A 20,760-nucleotide genomic window follows, 5' to 3' on the forward strand; every position below is an offset into this window, starting at 1 on the left:
GGGAAAGTTGTCAAAACTTTCCCATAGATTTTACGGCCCTTTCAAAATTACAAATTAAGTCAATGATGTGACTTTCAGATTGGATTTGCCTTCTAACTGGCGCATCCACAATGCTTTTCATGTCAGTCTCCTCCGACCCTATGTTGGACCTCCTCCAGTGGCGCCCGTACAAGAAGATCCTCCAGAAGTCGAAGAGACTGAGGAAATCCTTCAACCTGAACAGATAATACACGACTCGGAGAGACAACTCAAGTCGGGGAGTCTACATCGAAAGTATTTAGTCAAGTTCAAGAATTACACTCCTTTAGATGCAAAGTGGATGACTGAGTCCGATCTCAAGGACTACCCTGACATCTTGCACAGTTATGTTGACGCTCTACAGTTGACGTCAACTGTTTAGAACCAAGAGGGATGTAACTAAGTCAAACTTTGTAAATAATTAATTTATTTACGAGAAAAGAATTATCTAATTAGTTGTGTGCACACTAGAATAGACCTAGAAGTTCTAAGGCCTCAGGTGAGCCTAAATGCGGGCTAGAACACCTCAGAGGGACCTTAGCAGAAATTACCCTGAAGCCCTAGTGATTGGGAAATCGGGTCTTCAGAAAGGGGTAAGCAATAGCCTCAGATTTTAGGCTCAGGAAAAATAAGCGCATCAGTACAAGCACATGAATGAGATGGGGTCCTTAGAACAGTGACCCTAAGGCTAATAAAGCTAATAAAGACTTAGGGTAAGTTTCGTTAAATTAAATTTAACGGTCCGTGCCCGGGCAGGCGGCCGGACAAGTGTGAACAGGTAAAGGCGGTGCAGTGCAAGTGCGGCATTGCACCGGCAGACCTTTGGTGTTCTCATAAAAGAATCATTGATAGCATTTGTTAGTTAGTTGCATATTTTTAATTAATGAGCTAGAAGTTTTTAAAGTCAAAAGTTGAATGGTTTTTAAGTTTTTAAAGTAAGTGGCACACTTACCAATGCAAACTAACTCTCTCTCACTCTCACTCTCACCCTCTCTCTCTTCCTAGCGCCCCCTCTCCCTGATGGCTATTTAGGAGCCCCCCTCCCCCATTTTCAGGGCTGGCAGTGCACCTACCCCCCCTAATGTGAGCGTGCTCTACGCGGTGGAGCCCTCCATTGAAGCTTGAGAGCAGCCCCTTGCGACATATGTGGTAGCCTTGTGCTCCCATTGTCAAGAACAAGGGATCTCACAGTCATAGACATCTTCTGGTGAAGTTTCATCGCGAGAAGCTGCCGTAGACGCTCTCTTAGCAGAGTGCGGCTGCTGTAATTCTCTGTTTTTCAGCCCCTAATCACCTCGATTAGGGTTGTTTTCAGCAGATCAGCCATAGAAATTCTCTTCTCTCTCCTTATCCTAAGTCTACATCAAGTTTGGCGCGATTCCATCGCGAAGAAGACCTCTGTTTCGGCATAGGGGTGTGCACAGGTAAGAATTTCAGGTTATGTGCAAAAAATTACAGCAAGCATGTGCTCTCCTCTGTGAGAGCTTCCGATGAGCTGTTTTGGAAGATAGACTCTCTTTTCGAGAGCTTCCAACCAGTCTCGCAGAAGATGGGAAATCCCCTAAGCAGAAAGAAAGTGGAAACACTTTCTCAGTCAGTAGTCAGAACAGAACAGAAGAAAGAATAGAGGACGGGCGTATGCCCCGTTCCTGTGCTTGTAAAGATTCTCCCTTAGTAATAAAGATATTCTCTTTATGGAGGGGGACCAGCCCATCTTCTGGTCCCCAATGGAGTGTCAAGTTTTCTCTCTCCCTCTAATTCTCTTGAGTATTTGAAGTGCAATTAAACGTCAGTTTACGCTTCCATATTTTTGTGACACTCTTTGCCTGAATCTTCGTTGTGATCCCAGCCCGCATCTCCAGATGCAGAAGGAGTCGACTGATCGTTGCCTGAAGCCATAGGTGCCGCGGAAAAAAAAAATTCGGGGATCGGATTTCCCGTAAAAGAGAAATCGGCCGTGCTCTGATACCACTGTAACAGACTTGGACACTCCAAGTCAAGAATCAACCGCGACAGCACCAAATAACCACTTCAAAACAATTCACAGATCACAATAGATTTGCACTGGCCCGGCGGAGTCCTGTGCCTAGAGATATTGGCCCCAAAGACTGGCGCCCCTTTCGGTATTTCTTTTTATATTAATCAATCATCAAAGTACAAGAGAGCGGTAGGGTTTCACTCTCAGACTCTGCGTCCAGATGCTCTGAGAAGTGAGGCCCTCACCACTAATTTAAAGGTTACAAGGGATGCCCAAAAGCAGAGCCCCAAAAGCTTCAAATCAAAAGCAATTGCTCTCTCTCTCTCACAGAGAGTCAAAACATGAAAGCAAAAGCATTCTCTCTCTCTTTCTCATTTAAGTAGAGAAAAAGCGAAATTTGCGTCGCTCATCATTTTCCAAAAATAAATAAATAAATAAATAACTTTCAGCCTCCGCGATTTCCAGAAATTAGGGTTTGCAGGAATTTTAGGGTTTCTGGCAGAAATTAGGGTTTCTGTTGTCCACCACGTCATCACTTTGTGACACTTTTCCCCGAGTACGTCGGGCTATGCATCACCCAGAGGACCGTCCCCCTTTTCTATTTTGGATGATGACATATGGGAGTTCTCTAGAGATGGCGACATTATCATTCTAGGGGACTTCAATGCTGGGACTGCCCATCACCAGACAGTGCTTTATGATACTTCAGAGGAGATGATGAGAGAGCTAGATGCGGTAGAGACGGGCCTGTCCAGACTATCACACGATGCGGAATATACTGAGTATGGACGACACCTGATAGAAATGGGCACCGCAAATGGACTGGCCATCTTGAATGGCCTACAGAGGTTTCCTGCTTCGGAAGGTTTCACATGCTTCCCACACAGACATGGAGCCAACACAGAGGACTATGTCATGGCACAACCAAGCCTCATCTCTAGTATTCAAGACCTCACGGTTGGACCCAGACTTGTTGGTGTGGCAGTGGATCATGCTCTTATATCGCTGACCATTTCTTTTCAGTTTAGTGTAGCACACAGGCTACGGGCAGCACCCCCTACTCACTACACCTTCACGCGGGAGACGGACTTTGTATACATAGATGGGATCTACAGACGCCTGTGCACAAAGGAACCAGGGCGACCTCTGGAGGAGCTTACTACTATACTGACACAGACACTACATGATGCAGCAGCAGAGGCATACCCACATACCCAGCCTGAGCAGAGATGCCGTTCAGGGAGCATGCCCCAAACAGTTGGTATGATGAGGAATGCCGGGACACTAGAACTAGACTTTAGAGGGAGGTGCTTTTGGGGAACATCACTCATAGGCAGTCACAGATTGACTTCCATCGCCTAGTGTGGCGGAAGAAGAGGGCATTCCTAGCTCGCCTAGAGCAGGATCTATACCAGCTATTCTTGAGTCACAACTCACGTGAGGCGTGGAGGCTCTTTCATGAACACTCCCCCCCCCCCCCCCCCGTCATCACTTCCCCAGAGGCCTGGGGCTAGTATGCATCATCTTTGTACATAGTTCCTGAGCAGCCCCCCCTTCCCGACCCCCCCGATCCATGCCCGCACACATGTGTTTTTTTCACCGCTGAGATGGTGAGGAAGGCCATTGACAGGATGAAGACTAGGAGAGCATATGATCATGATGGCTTAGTGGTTGAGCATTTCATGCATGCTAGAGATTTACTAGCAGAGCTTCTAGCAGTTATGTTTACGGTGCCACTGTGTGAGGGCCTGCCTGATACCTAGAACCTATCTACTATTGTACCTATCTTCAAGTCGGGAGACCCTATGGAGCCTGGAACTATCGCACCATCATGATTGGACACACACTGGCACGGTTGAACGCATCTATTCTTGAGCAACAGCTGAGTAGATGGGCAGAGAGGGAGGGGATGCGCGCAGCTGGGCAGGTAGGTTATAGGAGGGGTTTTTCTACTCTTGACCATATCTTGACACTCAGAGCCATCATTGAGGAGGGTAGATCGCGTGGGAGACGGATCTATTGCAGCTTTGTGGATTTCCGTAAAGCATTTGACACAGTGCCCAAAGCAAGATTGATGCGCAGATTACAGTAGATGGGAGTACCCACAGAGCTCATTTGGGGGGTCATGGCATTATACAGGTCAATAGTGGGGCATGTACGCACCCCAGAGGGTCTATCCACACCGGTTTACTCCATTGTTGGGGTGAAGCAGGGCTGCCCGCTCTCTCCTACTCTATTTGGTATGTATGTATGTAGATGAGGTTTCTGACTACATTGAGAGAGATGGAGATAGAGGTGCACAATTGGCGGGGACATGGATTCCACTATTGTTATATACTGATGATATTGTTTTGATCTCTGACTCTCCGGAGGGGATGCAACGTCACCTGGATGCTTTGCATAGGTTTGCCCAAGAAAGTGGTTTGTCCGTCAACATTGGTAAAACCAAGGTCATGGTATTTAATACCACCCCACAGTGGATCAGGAGGTCAGCGCCCGCTTTCACATACGGACAGGAGAAGTGGAGTATACAGATGCTTACACTTACCTTGGAGTGGTTTTCAGTGGGCCAGCATTTTCACTGAGGAGGGCAGCAGAGACTCGATTGACCAGAGCCCATGCAGCAGTGGTAAATTGGAAAGGATGTGTTCACAGGTCCAGTTTCAGGAGCCTCGGACGAAGCTCTGGCTCTTTCACACTTTGGTGGCTTCTGTATTGCTCTATGGAGCTGAGATTTGGGGACCTTCACTCGACCATCACGGGAGGACAGGCCGAAGTGATGGATGGGGGGACATGGAGAAGCCTCTGGTCTCTATGATCTCGCGGCTCATTAGGGCCAAGACTTCAGTACCACGTGCTATTATACGAGCAGAGCTAGATGCCTCCCCACTGGTGGTTGAGGCACTCACAAGATCGTTCTCCTTCATACACCGCATGTGGGAACTCCCAGAGACAGATATGCACGCCTTGCACTTGAGTCCTCTCGACAGTTAGCCGTGCAGGGAGATACAAAATGCTGGTATGGGGAGATGACGTCATGGTTTCAGGCGCATGGGTTCAGCATAGACAAATTGCCTCCTTTCCAGTACTCACTGGATGCGCCTTCTCTGACTCTTACACAGTCCGAGATCACCAGGCTCATTCACCAGGACTTGACCCAGCTAGACACCAAGAGGACATGGATACAACCAGTACAAGAGCTAGGCACGAAGATGGCTTTCTACAAAGAGCATCTCCTCCAGCTTACGGAGGATGGTTTTGTGACGAGGCCCACATACATGGACACTCACCTGTCCCATGGGGTACGATGTGCTATTGGCCAGATACGCACATCTTCACACCAGCTGTGCGGATCGAGACTGGGAGATACAGCGGAGTACCAGCAGAGGCCAGGACAAGCCCCCTGTGTGACATCGAGCCTGAGACAAAGTTGCACTACACATGCCACTGCCCCATCTACTACGAGATACGAGGCCGCTTCCATTGCTTGTTCAGAGAGGGCTTTGGACCATTCTCTAGAGTCATGCGGTATGAGGATCAGAGATGCCTGGGTTTGTTTTTGCTCGAGCTGCGCAGACACACAGAGAGCTTGATGAGAGGAAAGATTAGCCAATCTCAGAGACAGATCACAGACTTCTTTAGAGCTGCCACTAGACACCAAGAGGAGTTACTACCCCAGCAGAGCTCGTCGCTTTACACCAGAGGCATACTGATCGAACGAGCGACTGAGCTGGGGAGATCCAGACGCCCACGACTGCGGAGGACTACACAACATCGACAGAGGCTGCATCAAAGGATCCAGGTCACTTTGGCTCGACATGCACAACGCCCGGTCAGACTACTGACCATGGAGGAGATTGATGAGATCCGCCAACGGCCATGCTGGATCTCCTATGATCTACCTATCCCACAAGGTGGAAAGGTACGTAAGGTACGGTACGTGTTCGGTACGTACTATACGTAGTACCGAATGGATTGAGTGGTAAGGTACGTAAAATTCGTAAGGTTTTTTTCGAAAACGTCAAAAACCTACAATACGGTCCGTACTTGATAATAAATTCATAAGTATCACTGCTAGGATATTAGCTCACTGTTCTACTATCCAAGGCTGTCATAAATAGACAATCCAAGGCGAGTCATGACCACTTTCTCGACATTCAATATTCACAAACAAATACAATTCAAAGCTTCAGTTCTCTCTCAAATATACTTCAACAAACTTCGAACTTCAAACTACAGAGAACTTCATATTCATCATGATTTGCACACTGTATAGTATTCGACAAACGAGACTTGAAACTTGAGAGGCAATACAATTCATAAAGTACTGAAATGACACAGAATCATAGATGGTAGACCGTAATCTCATCAAAATACCAAGATGAATCATGATAGAATCCATACAAAAAAAATGACATCTAATAAACCATAATCCACAAAGAAAGCCACAAGTCCCGACTCGACAAAACTACGAAGCATGCTAGCAGTTGCACTGCTGCAAAGTACATACTACTAACTGAATGAGAATCAAAAATCCACATCAGACTCTGAAGATGAGGAGTCCATGTTTCCATATGTCAAGACATTGCCCTCCTCATCAAACTCTCGCTCAGTAGTGGTGGGATCTCCTCAAGCACCCGGCTCCAGCTCAAGTGGGTCGTCCTCCTCTGAGTCTGAATGAGACGCACTACCTCATTTGCTCGAACACGGCTACTACGCACAGGCAGCTTCCCTCACCGAATGCTCTCCTGTCGTGCTCTCTCTGGATCTCCAGTCTCTAGGCGATGAGGGATGTTGTGAGATCGTGCTCGGGACCGAGTGACCCGCCGATCCACACTCTCAAGCTCTCTATGGAGCTCTCGTAGGATCTCCTCCTGCTCATATCTCTGATCCGACACTGCATCTCCTCCGCAGTAGGGTCTGGAACTGTAACAAACTGCTGACGTGTCGAAGCCTAAAGAATGGAGCCAACTTACAGATGCCGGCCGAGGGGCCTAAACCCTAAGAAGAACAAGCAGCAAAAGAAGTGTCACAGAGTGAGGACGTGGTTGCCCGAGTGCAGAAAACCCTAACCCTAATTTCTGCCAGAAACCCTAATTCTGGAAACCCTAACCCTAAAACCTGCAAACCCTAATTTCTGCCAGAAACCCTAACTGCTGAAACCCTAATTCTGAAAACCCTAACCCTAAAACCTGCAAATCCTAATTCTGCTGCCAAAAACCCTAAAACTGCAGAAACCCTAACCCTAACCCTAAGGACAGATTTCTGCGTTTTGCGTTGTCTGATGACGTGGCAGGCTGTACAGATTTCCGTGATTTACGCTGGCAGTTTTTGGCTTTGCTTTTGAACCAGAAGCTTTTGAGTTTTAAAGGCTTTTTACTATAACTGCTTTTCAGGCCAAGGGCCTTTAAATATGAGGCTAGGGCTCATTCTCTAGCATGCTTCCTGGAGAAGGTGCAGAGTCTAGAGTACCGGCTTGTACTTTGATGATGCAATATAAAGAAATACCGAAAGGGGCGCCAAGGTTTGGGGCCAATACTCTCTAGGGTGGAATTCCGCCACTCCGTGTCGCGTGTCGTCTCTCTCTCTCTCTCTCTCTCTCTCTCTCTCTCTCTCTCTCTCTCTCTCTCTCTCTCTCTCTCTCTCTCTCTCTCTCTCTCTTAGTTCAGTTGTTATTGAAGTGCTAAAAGTCTGTTCAGTCTGTTCTTTTCTATTGGCACGTGGTACCCGCCTTGTGACAGTGGTATCAGAGCATCAGCCGTGTGCTTTCCTGAAAGCATACCGGTCCTACAAAAGAGCAGACAGAGCTATTGGAATTGAATTATATTTGAGATATCAGCCACTCCCACCCTTACTTCATCGCGCATCGGGTGCGCTCTCGTCTTCACCGCAGTGTCTTACAGGGCATAAGCCAATTAAGATCACTTGCAAGAGAAGGATCCAGATTTGTTTCAAGTCACTGTTTTTCTCAGACGTAGTGCCATGCAGACATTGATGTCTACAGCTACCAAGCAGCATACTCCAAGTACTTGGCAAGCTTTCAAGAATTTTTTTGCCCGAAGTTATATGGCTTCTGACATCTTCCTTCGGAGTGCAACTTCTGGCAGAGTGGGTGCTTGCCATGGCAACCCTAGCAGATTATAACTTGAAGTTTCTCGACATCTCCTAGTAGATGTCTCTTCACGAGCAGATGAACTTGGAGACCGAGTGCGATTGCTATCTTGGGACTACCATCGCCGCCAAAGAAACACAGTTTGTCCAAGAGTTGATGGACCATGCTGTGCTTGGCTACGACCTTATGGAAGAAACCTAACCCTAATTTTTGGTGCAGGTTTCAGGATGGAAAGTCAGTCGACTTTTCGAGCTCGATTGATGTCGAGATTGCTTTTTAAGTTTTAGTTCTGTTTGAGCTTGTTTGGTGATCCTGTTTGGAATTTGTTTGAAATGGATGGTATCTGTTTTGAACCTGTTTTGGTGCCGATTTGAATTGTTTGACTCTGGTTTGATACTGGTTTCAATGATTGGTGATTTTACTCCTGGGTGGAGAAGTGAGAAATACTGTTTTGGTATTGTTTGAACCTCGGAACGACGCAGGCCGATGCCTGGGGAGCGTTTCGTTGTATGTTTGAAAACCTCCGAACGACGCAGGCCGATGCCTGGGGAGCGTTTGGTTGTATGCTTGTAAAATAATTGTTGGTGTGACTCCCGGCCCGAACCTAAATGGTTATGCGGGAGGAGTATTAAGAAGTCTGAGCAGTGGTTACTCTCAGCACCTCCAAACGACGCAGGCTGCGGTCTGGGGGGCGTTTGGTTGTAAAAGGCCTCTATATCTCCCGGCCCGGACCTTTTTAGGTTATGCGGGAGGAGTGATGAGGGAGTCGTTGAATATCTCCCGGCCCGGACCTTGTTAGGTTATGCGGGAGGAGTGTTCATCGGCGGCTTTATGTTTCTATGTCTTGTAACATGCATATGTGAGCATTTGTGTTGCATTGTGATGTGCCAACCACTGAATATTCCTAATTGGATGAGATTGCCTGGGTATGTAATTTTAGTGCATCAAGACACCCGTGGAAGATCAGTACGGTCTGGGTGTGATGGCTAATTTTACTACGCCGGAATATCAAGAGTTCCGATCTGGACGAAAGGAGAAGCTAACTCCTTGATCAAAACAGCCGATAGGAGCAGCTAACTCCTTGATCAAAAGAGCAGAAAGGAGAAGCTAACTCCTTAATAAAAAGAGCAAACTGATTGTCCCTCGGAAATTTTGAGCTAACTTGAGTTGTTTTGCAGATATGCTGTAATCACGGACGATTACTCTCTTTCAAGAAGGGGAGATGTAACAAATTGCTGACGTGTCGAAGCCTAAAGAATGGAGCCAACTTACAGATGCCGGCCGAGGGGCCTAAACCCTAAGAAGAACAAGCAGCAGAAGAAGTGTCACAGAGTGAGGACGTGGTTGCCCGAGTGCAGAAAACCCTAACCCTAATTTCTGCCAGAAACCCTAATTCTGAAAACCCTAATTGCTGAAACCCTAATTCTGGAAACCCTAACCCTAAAACCTGCAAACCCTAATTTCTGCCAGAAACCCTAACTGCTGAAACCCTAATTCTGGAAACCCTAACCCTAAAACCTGCAAACCCTAATTCTGCTGCCAAAAACCCTGAAACTGCAGAAACCCTAACCCTAACCCTAAGGACAGATTTCTGCGTTTTGCGTTGTCTGATGACATGGCAGGCTTTACGGATTTCCGTGATTTACGCTGGCAGTTTTTGGCTTTGCTTTTGAACCATAAGCTTTTGAGTTTTAAAGGCTTTTTACTATAACTGCTTTTCAGGCCAAGGGCCTTTAAATATGAGGCTAGGGCTCATTCTCTGGCATGCTTCCTGGAGAAGGTGCAGAGTCTGGAATACCGGCTTGTACTTTGATGATGCAATATAAAGAAATACCGAAAGGGGCGCCAAGGTTTGGGGCCAATACTCTCTGGGGTGGAATTCCGCCACTCCGTGTCGCGTGTTGTCTCTCTCTCTCTCTCTCTCAGTTCAGTTGTTATTGAAGTGCTAAAAGTCTGTTCAGTCTGTTCTTTTCTATTGGCACGTGGTGCCCGCCTTGTGACAGGAACCATCTTGATTTCAGTCGGATCTACCTGCTCAGAAGTACAAGTAGCCAAGCGTCAACTCACAAGTTGAGAGTCTACTAACCAAGTAACATTAATCTTTTAAAACTTACCTGCTTGGGTGACCCCAAAGCATGAAAGCTACGCACGAGCTTCATGTTCGCTTGGCAGTAGACCAACTTCTCCAATTGCGTAGTGCTCAAGCGGTTTCGAATCTTCGTGTGCACAAGAGAGTACGCGCTCCAATTGCGCTCACAAGCGCCAGCTAGGCAATCCTATGGACAATGGACATTCACACGAGAAATGGGAACATTCAACATATGAACATTGCCAAATGAGCATTGAAAACCACGAAAACATCCAAGAGATTATAATACCTGTGAGAGAATGCGTAGTGCAAGTGTGGCCAAATTTGGATGACCGGCTCTTCCATAGTTTTGCCACCAACTGAGTGGAAGCTTGGTAGCTTCCCGTCTCAAGGACACACTCCTCAAGAAAGACGGTCCCAAATTGTTCATGTAGCTGCTCATCTCATTGTCGATCTGCAGTTGCTCATCTTCAGTGAACATAATGTCCATATACCCTGATCGCAATGTAAGCAAACTACTCTCTGTAAAAAGCTCTGGAATCTTGTAGAGAGGATGGAGTATAGCAGCCATCCCATGAATGGGACGACGCATATATATCCATCAGGTCTCCACAATGGCAAGAATGTCATCCCGCCTGCAACTCACAAGTGACAATACTTCAGAGTTAAGATTTAAAACAAATACTTGTTCCAAAGATCAAGGCTGAGCCAAAATATGATACATGACACGAAGACTTACCGCTCTGATGTCAAGGAGGCACATGCTGCTATGTGTTGCTTCATCTGCATAACGGATGATACACAAGGCCAAGAGTGGATCCCTCCATGTCTGTCACACGCAAGAGAACGTAGAGAGGCTGGAGAGCCACTGCCAAGGAGTGCACCTCTGCCCAAAAGCTCTCATCCAGAACTTTCCTCTGTATGTACTTGGTAGGCTCAGTCTGTGAATGGTGCATCAATCGCCACTTAGGGTCCATGACTGTCTACAACAATGGATCCCTCAATCTGTAAAGCCTCTGAAGTACTAGGTACATGTATGCAAACCTAGTCCTCGAGGGACGCACCATGTCTAGTGTACTGTGACTCCTGAATATAGCAAGTGCCTGATGTTTTTTGCGGAAGAAAGTACTCATCTTCGCCGCATCAGAAACAATAGGCTGTACCCAAGACAGCTTGCCAATATCCTCCATGAGCAAGTCGAGGCAATGTGCAACACATGGAGTCCAAACTATGTGAGGGAACTCCGCCTCAACCATCTCCCCCATAGACTTGCAGTTAGACGCATTGTCCGTGACAACGTGCAAAACCATACGAACAAGGTGGCTTATTACTTACAAGATACAACTACTAAATAGTAAAAAGCAAAAGAGTGAAGACTGATTAGAGATAGCGTATACGAAGTGAGAGAGAGCCATGGATTGTGGAATAACTGCACCACATTATCCTTCCCGACCTCCTTGATGGCCGTCCGAATGTGCCCAAAAATGAACTCCGCATCAATGCGCTCACCACCCTTGCCCGCGTCCACGGCACGTAGGAAGTATGTACCAAGGCAAGAGGAAACAAGAATGTTGATAATGTGGCGTCTGCGAATATCACTCCACCCGTCAGAGATGATGGTACAACCAAACTGCTGCCACCCAGCTTTCACTGGGACCAATGCTCTGTCAATGATCTCTCGCTGCTCATCTAACATGGATGTGCGTATCTTTTGATAATCCAAGCCACTCCAAGAATCTGTGGCACCAACTTGTGCAATGGCTCAAACCATTCGCTTCCATTGCTTTGTCCGCAATACATTAAATGCAATGTTGCACTCTATGAGAGTGCGAGCAATCTCTGTCTCTGCAATCTTTTGCCGCTCTTTTACCCAAGACTGTGCATGGACACGTGAAGGCAAAGTAGACTGTGTATACACGCGTGTCTCTTGATCTGTATCCTCATCTACATCTTGAGAACAACGAGCCCGTTTCCTGCTAGTGTCCTTTTCTTGCTGTGTCCCTGTATCTGACAAATCTATAAACAATGCATCCTGCAAGGCATCCTGTGTTGCCTGATTTGCTTTCTTACCCTTGGACGAGGAAAGACCCCCTCCCGGGAAGTGCTCCAACCTCAAAGCATCCTTTATCGCTGGAGGACCGTACTTGTCTTTTGTTTTCCACAATATTTGCAGACCCAAGTACGTGTTCCTGATCCTGCTTGCCCTCCTGTATTTACCACCGCAATGACAGTGGTGTGTGCGCTCCAGACTGGGTTGGGTTTGCGAGGCATGGTGTACCTACAGATTGGTGAACAAAAACATTGATGCTATCGCGAGAAACACACAAGGTATGCGCGAGGGAGACGGGAGAGACTCGCGAGGACGAGCACTTACCTTTACCGCGCACAAGGTTGCTCTGCAGGTGAGTTTGCAGAGCTCTGTCTGCAATAAACAGGCGCCCAAATTCTCTCTGTAGTACTCTGTAGTCAATAGTTTGCAATAAACAGGCGCCCAAACTCACTCTGTCTCAATAACCAGGTGGCCAAACCCCCAAAACAGAGGCGAAATTAAATCCGAAAACGCGAAGGGGATTTTTTTTTTTTTTTTTTTTGTGGGTATAGTACAGATCCTACCTTGCTATCCCAGCTAGCTGTTTTAGCTGCTTAGTCCACACCCAGCAATCTAGGATTCCATAATATTTTATTTTGTCATTTTGTCATCTTGTTACTCTGACTTTGTATCAAATCCACCACATTGTAACTTTCTGGTCTCATAGGTCACTTTGGCCTTTTGAAGACGTTAATATAACATTTCATATCTCTCTCTCTCTCTCTCTGGACAGCCGCCCCTTCCCGACCCCGCCGATCCATGCCCCCACACATATGCTTTTTTCACCGTTGTGATGGTGAGGAAGGCCATTGACAAGATGAGGATTGGGAGAGCATATGATCATGATGGCTTAGTGGCTGAGCACTTCATGCATGCCAAAGGTCTACTAGCAAAGCTTCTAGCAGCTATGTTTAACCGTGCCATGTGTGAGGGCTTGCCTGATACTTGGAGCCTATCTACTATTGTACCTATCTTCAAGTCAAGAGACCCTATGGAGCCTAGGAATTATCGCACTATCATGATCGGACACACATTGGCACGGTTGTACGCATCCATTCTTGAGCAGCAGCTGAGCAGATGAGCAGCGAGAGAGAGAGGATAGTGCAGCCGGGCAGGCACGGTTCAAGAGACGTTTTTCTACTCTTGACCATATCTTGACACTCACAGCCATCATTGAGGAGGGCAGATCACATGGGAGACGGATCTATCGTAGCTTTGTGGACTTCCGCAAAGCATTTGACACAGTACCCAGAGCTAGATCGATGCGCAGATTACAGGAGACAGGAGTACCCACAGAGCTCATTTGAAGGGTCATGGCATTATACAGGTCAATAGTGGGGCATGTACGCACCTCAGAGGGCCTATCTACAGCGGTTCACTCCACTGTTAGGGTGAAACAGAGTTGCCCGCTCTCTCCTACTCTATTTGGTATGTATGTGGATGAGGTTTTTGACTACATTGAGAGAGATGGTGATAGAGGTGCATAGCTGGCAGGGACATGGATTCCACTATTGTTATATGCTGATGATATTGTGTTGATCTCCGACTCTCAAGTCGGATGCAACGTCACTTGGATGCTTTGCATAGGTTCACCCATGAAAGTGGTTTGTCTGTCAACCTTCGTAAAACCAAGGTCATGGTATTTAATACCACCCCACAGTGGATCAAGAGGTCAACGCCTGCATTCACATACGGCCAGGAGACAGTGGAGTATACAGATGCTTACACTTACCTTGAAGTGGTTTTCAGTGGACCAGCATTTTCATTGAGGAGAGCAGCAGACTAGACTGACCAGAGCCCATGCAGCATTGGGTAGATTGGAGAGGATGTGTTCACATGTTCAGTTTCAGGAGCCTCAGATGAAGCTCTGGCTCTTTGACACTTTGGTGGCTTCTGCATTGCTCTATGGAGCTAAGATTTGGGGACCTTCATTGGACCATCACAAGAGGACAAGTCGCATTGATGGATGGGGGGACATGGAGAAGCCACTAGTCTCTATGATCTCGTGGGCCGCGGCTCATTAGAGCCAAGGCTTCAGTACCACGTGCCATTATCCGGGCAAAGCTAGCTACCCCCCCACTAGTGGTGGAGGCGCTCACCAGATCTGTCTCCTTCATACACCGCATGTGGGAACTTCCCAAAGCAGATATGCCCGCCTTGCACTTGAGTCCTCTCGACAGTTAGCCATGCAGGGAGATACAGCTGGTATGGGGAGATGACATCATGGTTTCAGGCGCATGGTTTCAGGCGCATGGGTTCAGCATAGACAGATTGCCCCCCTTTCAATACTCACTGGATGCACCCTCTCTGACTCTTACACAGGCCGAGATCACCAAGCTCATCCGCCAGGACTTGACTCAGCTAGACACCATGAGGACATGGATACAGCCAGCACAGGCCAGAGTCATGCGGTACGAGGATCAGAGATGCTTGGGTCTGTTTTTGCTCGAGCTACGCAGACACAGAGAGAGCCTAATGAGGGGAGAGGCTAGCCAGTCTCACAGACGGATCACAGACTTCTTTAGAGCAGACACTAGACACCCGGAGGAGCTACTACCACAGGAGAGCTCGTCGCCTCACACCAGAGGCACACTGATCGACCGAGCGACCGAGTTAGGGAGATCCAGACGCCAACGATTGTGGAGGACTACACAGCATCGACGGAGGCTACATCAGAGGATTCGGATCACTTTGGCCCGACATGCACGACGCCTGGTCAAGCTATTGACCATGGAGGAGATTGATGAGATCCGCCAGCAATCGATGCTGGATCTTTTGTGATTTAGCTAACCCACCTAGCTGCTTAGCTCACACCTAGCAGTTTAAGATTCCATAGTATTTTATTGTCATTTTTATTACTCTGACTTTGTATCAAATCCACCACATTGTAACTTTCTGGTTTCATAGGTCACTCTGGTCTTTTGAAGACGTTAATATAACATTTCATTTCTAACATTTCTCTCTCCTACAAAGGTTATCGAGACATTGGTGGAAGCTGCATTAGAGGGTCCGGACTGTTCTGGCACGACATGGGAGACGCCCAGTCAGAGTACTCACTGAGGAGGACATTGATGAGCTTCGCCAAAGACCGATGTTAAATATCATAGGATAGGATCTTGATTCCAATATCTCAGCCTTTCATTTCATTTCATCCCATTTCAATTCGTTCCAGTTCACTTTAGCTTAGTTCAGTTTCAGTGTATCAATTTTCAGTTTTCAGTCTTTTACACACACATTGTATCAAATTCACCATTTGTAAACGCTTTTGTCTCATAGGTCACTTTGGACTTTTGAAGAAGTTAATAGATCATTTCAAATTTTTCACTCTCTCTCTCTCTCTCTCTCTCTCTCTCTCTCTCTCTCTCTCTATATATATATATATATATATATATATATATATATATATATATATATATATATATATATATATATATATATATATACACACACACACACACACACACACACACACACACACACACACACACATGTATATATATATATATATATATATATACATACACACACACACACCAGATTTTGACACTCAGAGCCATTACGGAGGAGGGTAGACGACATGGTAGGAGGATTTACTGTAGCTTTGTGGATTTCTGCAAAGCCTTTGATATAGTGCCACAAGCCAAACTCATACGTAGATTGTAGGACAAGGGGATGCCCACATTGTTGATTTGGGGGATCTTAGCTTTATACAGGACAGTGGTAGGGCGGATACGCACTACTCAAGGCATGTCCGACATGGTTCACTCCCACCATTGGGGTGAAGCAGGGATATCCCCTATCTCTGACTCTCTTTGGGATATATGTAGATGAGTTTTCAGATTATGTACAAACAAAGGGTGATAGAGGTGCTCAGCTTGAAGGGACGTGGATTCCATTGCTATTATATGGTGATGATATTGCATTTTCTAGAGTCATGAGATACAAGGATCAAAGATGCCTCGGATTATACTTAAAGGAGATTCGCAGACACAGAGGACCTCTTGAAGAAGGGCACGATGAAAGAGATCCAACGATAGTGGTAGATTACACATTTCTTTCAGTCACACAGACAGAGGAGTTCGAGCAGCCTGTCACCAGCGTGTCACTACTATCTATCCTTTTTTGTTGATTTCTTTCTTATTATCTATTTACTTTCACTTTTTGGAAACACCCCTCGGGAAATCTAACTGCCCTGCATTGCATAACTAGTGTGGAACTGTCCAGAGGGAGTCCAGGCCTGAGGGCAAGAGAGCACTAAGGTTGGACAAAGACTATGGTTAGCCAAGTGGGGTCATTGACTAGCCAAAGTGGAATCCTTTGCTACAGAGGCTACATTTCAGTTATGGATGTGGCCGCAGTGTACAAAGAGGGTCGGATGACCTAGAAAGATACAATGGTAGCATCTCCTAAAATTTAGGGAACTGCTATTTTGGGACCTGAAAATGTGTTGGCGTCATTACCTCCGGAATGACAAAGGGAACATTTTCTTACTCTGCCGTGAAGTCAACTGGGCAACCGGTTGGGAGATTTTTAGGCGGCAACTCCGAAACGGGAAAATGCTTGTAAATGTGCCAAGTGGCACCTTCTGGTGCACTTTCCTCATGCAACAAGAAGTGGCGCTGAATTTGAAGGAGGGAGAGCCTCATTTTCAGAATTTGTCACAGGTTAAGAGCTATGGAGTGCTTCCTTTCCCTCCTATGTACAGTGCGGTGCCAAGAGTGATGCCCTGCACGCTACGCACTGCCCTCTCTCTCCCCTATGGCAGTATGTTATGCCCCACTAGTGGGCTTTTCAATTGACCAATGTACAGTTGTGTGGGTTCATGCGCGATTGCCGAGGCAAGAGCCTCTTGCACAGGTACTGGATTAGCTAGCGGCTAATCCCCCGCAGGTACAGGTGAATTCGGAGAGGTTTCACGCCAGAAATCTCGTCCGATTCAAAGGGCAAGTAGCCCTACAGGTGCGGGAGCTCGAGGACTTGCTACGGATGCGATCGGCACGCGAAACGGAGCCCGAAACAGTAAATTACAGCCTGCTGTGTATTTTTGCAGGTTTAGGGTTTTGGCCCTAAACGGACCCTAATACCCCCAAGAGGTTCGGGGACGCGAGGGGACCGCTGTACAGATGATCTGGCGCATTTTCGGGGCTGAAAACAGAGAATTCAGCGTGCTGCAGATTCTCGCCAGGTTTTGCAAAGTGCCCGTATGTGTCGGGAAAGTCAGTCAATGCGTGGGGATACTGACTGTGAAGGGTCCTAGTACAGTTATGCTGCCGAAATCGGACCGGAATAGTTGAAATTCAGCCAAGTTTGTGCGGGGCAGCTTGTAGGGATTCACAGGTTTATTCCCTCTTTTGAAGAATAAAGAAATACCGAAAGGGGCGCCTAAGTTAGGGGCCAATCTGGTGTCGGTCTACTCATACAGGTGCAATCTAGCAACCTGTATCCCTTTCCCCCGTGTTGTGTCTTGAAAGTAAAGGTAAAATAGACGACTAATAATGGGTGAAAGCTAAATCAAGGTTTGAAGTAAAGTCTACCGCCCTTTTTGGATTGAGCAGGCCGGTTTCATGGTTCCATCCACGGGATTAAATCACCTTTTCCCATAGAAGTGAGCCTTGGTCAGTTTGAGATTGAAGACACAGGGGATCATAGACCAGACACAGGGAATTGCAATTATGGCTGACAGACCAGATGATGTGACTGAAGAGGTTTCCTCTTCACAGGGTCAACAGACACATGAAGTGGGTGAGTCCTCAAGACCACCACAGACAGATGATGATATATTCAGGACCCAGTTGGCTACTGCTGTGGCTATGTTCACACAAGTAATGCAGAACCCAAGGTTTTTAGCCTTTCTGCAACCTCCTGTTCCGTCTCAGCAAGTTGGGTCACTCGATCATATTCAAAAGCCTGTTAAGGCTCGAGCACAGGTGATTCATACTGCACGGTCAATGGAAACACCTGTACACTTGACAGAGAACATGCAGTCTCCACAACCTGTGCCTAAAGTGCAAGAACAGGTGGTTGAGATGCCAGTCTTTCAAGGTGTACCAGTTCAGCCCGCCACTTTTCAGCAGCCTATAGCTGGTTCTAATGGGCAGGGAAGCAACCTACAGGCTATGCAACAGGTCTTCCCACCACCTTCAGTACACCCTGGCTATTTTGGAGGTGGATCGGTATTCCAGAGCATGGATGGTCATGCACCTGGAAATCAGTTTTACACGCCAGGAACAGTGTTCGGGAGTGCTCAAACGATGATGCCTAACCCCATGTATGGTGTCACGAGCATGCTACCAGGGTTTCAGAGCACTCGGGGCCAATTTGGGATGCCACAGGCAAATTTTGGTGTGGCTGGAATTACAAATCAGCAGCCAAATATGGCATTTCCAGGTCAAGTTAATAGGGGCCAAGGAACACAGATGAACCCTAACAGTGTTCCCATGTTTCAGTCACTTCCATATGACAATTTAACGCCGCTGGAGAGGCTACCTCCGTACAAAGAAGGTCGCAAAGGTGTGACATTCACGACCTTTACAGGGTTTCATGACAGGAAGAAGGCTCTCTCATTCCTCCAGCAGTTTGACAAGGCCTATGCAGGGGGAAACTTTACAGAGGCTTCAAAGGTCCGCAAGGCAGCCACTTTCTTGACAGGGAATGCGGGACAATGGTGGACAACTTTATTACTTCAAGGGCAAGCTCCATCCACATGGATTTACTTCAAGCAGATTTTTCCAGCAGCATGGTTATCTGATGACTTTGAAGCAGATGTCATGGCAGAATGGCACCAGCTTAATGCTGCTACTTGCAAGAATCTGGATGATTACAATCGGAAGTTTTGGAAAGCTCTACTTCCAGTAACTTCCTATAGGTTTGTGCCATTGACAGAACAGATTGAAAAATACTCTTGTGGCCTACCTAAAGGATTGAGAAAGTACTGTACGAAGACCAAAGTCACTACTTTGACGCAACTCATTGAGGTAGCAAACACTGGCAATGGTTTGCTCAAGGGAGAAGATTGTGAATTCAATACTGGCGTCAAGGAAGGATCAGCCAAGAAAAATTCAGCGAAGAAGTATGTTTCCAAGGAGGTTCCTAAAGTGACTCAGGAGCCCGCCAACGCAGGGAAAGGCAAAGCTTCGGCTGAATCAGAAAAGGGACCAGCGAAGAAATGGAAAAGACGTTTTCCTCGCAAGTCTGAAGAGCAAAAGAAGGTCTTGAGGACAGAGAACAAATGCTTTATTTGTGAGCAGCCCGGCCACATTGCTTACAATTGTCCTATAAAGAAAAGCCCAGCTGATTCTGAAGACAAGGAGGACAGGAAAGGAAAGAAGCCCATGGCTGGTCTAGTGCCAGATATGGTGGGCGACAAGCCAAATTCAGATGCAAGTGAGCTTTGCAGAGCATGGGGAAAGGTCAGGGATCAAACAGTGCTTATCTTCTTTGATCCAGGTGCCAAAGCCAACTTCATTTCCCCAGAATTGGCTTCAAAGTTGGGAATCAGACCTGAAGAGATGGGGTATACAGCAGAGGCAGGTTTGGCATGTCTTGGCCATACAGAGGCTGTGACACCCATCATTGGAAAGTTGTGCCTACATATCCAGTCCTACGTAGATGCTGAAGAATTTTACATCATGCCACTGGACGGATGTGATGTGTTGTTAGGTATTCCTTGGTTGTTTCGAGTACAGGGAATCATGGATGCCTACAACAAAAAGATCACTGTACAGAGCAAGGGAAAGACTCACATTCTGGATGTAAAGCTTAAAGGGGAGTCTATTCCCACAGTATCAGCTTCTGCTATTACTTCTATAATGAAAAAGCATCTTTCTGCGTACTTGGTTTTTGCACGTGAAGTGTCAGATTGTGATGAATCAAATTTATCTGTGCTAGATAAAGAAAGGTCAATGTTTTTACAACAATATAGTGACTGTTTTTCCGATTCATTACCGTCTCAATTACCGCCAGAGAGACCCGAGGACCATGCGATAGATTTGGTGCCATGCAGTAGCCCACCAAATAAGCCTCCGTACAGGGTTAGTGCGGCTCAGCAGAAAGAGATAATAGGCCAAGTACAGGAGTTGTTAGAAAAGGGGCTGATTCAGCCCAGTTCATCTCCATTCTGTTCTCCAGTGTTGTTGGTGCAGAAAAAGGATGGCTCATCGCGTATGTGCATCGACTACCGTGCACTGAACAAGAATACCATCAAGAATAGGTTCCCTATACCTAGAATTGATGATATTATGGACAAATTAGGAGCAGCAGCTATGTTTAGCAGGATAGATCTAAAGAGCGGGTACCATCAGATCCGCATTAGATCAGAGGATGTGCACAAGACTGCTTTTAGAACGACGTTTGGCCTTTACGAATTTTTAGTGATGCCCTTTGGTCTCACAAATGCTCCTGCTACGTTCAATAGGATGATGGACAGAATTTTCCGTCCACACCAGCAGTTTGTTGGTACATTCTTTGATGACATG

The 20,760-nt window shown here is 46.8% G+C and overlaps 2 protein-coding genes across 3 annotated transcripts in view; both read right to left on the reverse strand.

Moving 5' to 3' along the window:
- Positions 1-20,760, reverse strand: part of LOC147422029 (phospholipase D delta-like) — a 139,816-nt gene that overhangs the window by 96,955 nt on the left and 22,101 nt on the right. The gene's annotated exons all lie outside the window — the stretch shown is intronic.
- Positions 9,589-15,565, reverse strand: LOC147422030 (uncharacterized). The gene is made up of 3 exons (XM_086503198.1): positions 10,487-15,565; positions 10,223-10,384; positions 9,589-10,139 (listed from the first exon to the last, which is right to left on the reverse strand). The coding sequence occupies exons 1-3, from the start codon at positions 10,787-10,789 to the stop codon at positions 9,861-9,863; spliced, it is 744 nt and encodes a 247-aa protein (XP_086359324.1). The 5' UTR covers positions 10,790-15,565; the 3' UTR covers positions 9,589-9,860.

Source organism: Adiantum capillus-veneris, chromosome 27, assembly GCF_014529385.1.
Source record: "Adiantum capillus-veneris isolate H3 chromosome 27, ASM1452938v2, whole genome shotgun sequence".
In the NCBI taxonomy this organism is placed as follows: domain Eukaryota; kingdom Viridiplantae; phylum Streptophyta; class Polypodiopsida; order Polypodiales; family Pteridaceae; genus Adiantum; species Adiantum capillus-veneris.

Coding starts and splice junctions, on each gene's coding strand:
- LOC147422030 (XM_086503198.1), bottom strand. CDS start 10,789: ATGCGTCGTCCCATTCATGGGATGGCTGCTATACTCCATCCTCTCTAC. Junction 10,385..10,486: donor CACTACGCATTCTCTCACAG/GTATTATAATCT, acceptor CATTGTCCATAG/GATTGCCTAGCTGGCGCTTG. Junction 10,140..10,222: donor CTTTGGGGTCACCCAAGCAG/GTAAGTTTTAAA, acceptor ACTTCTGAGCAG/GTAGATCCGACTGAAATCAA.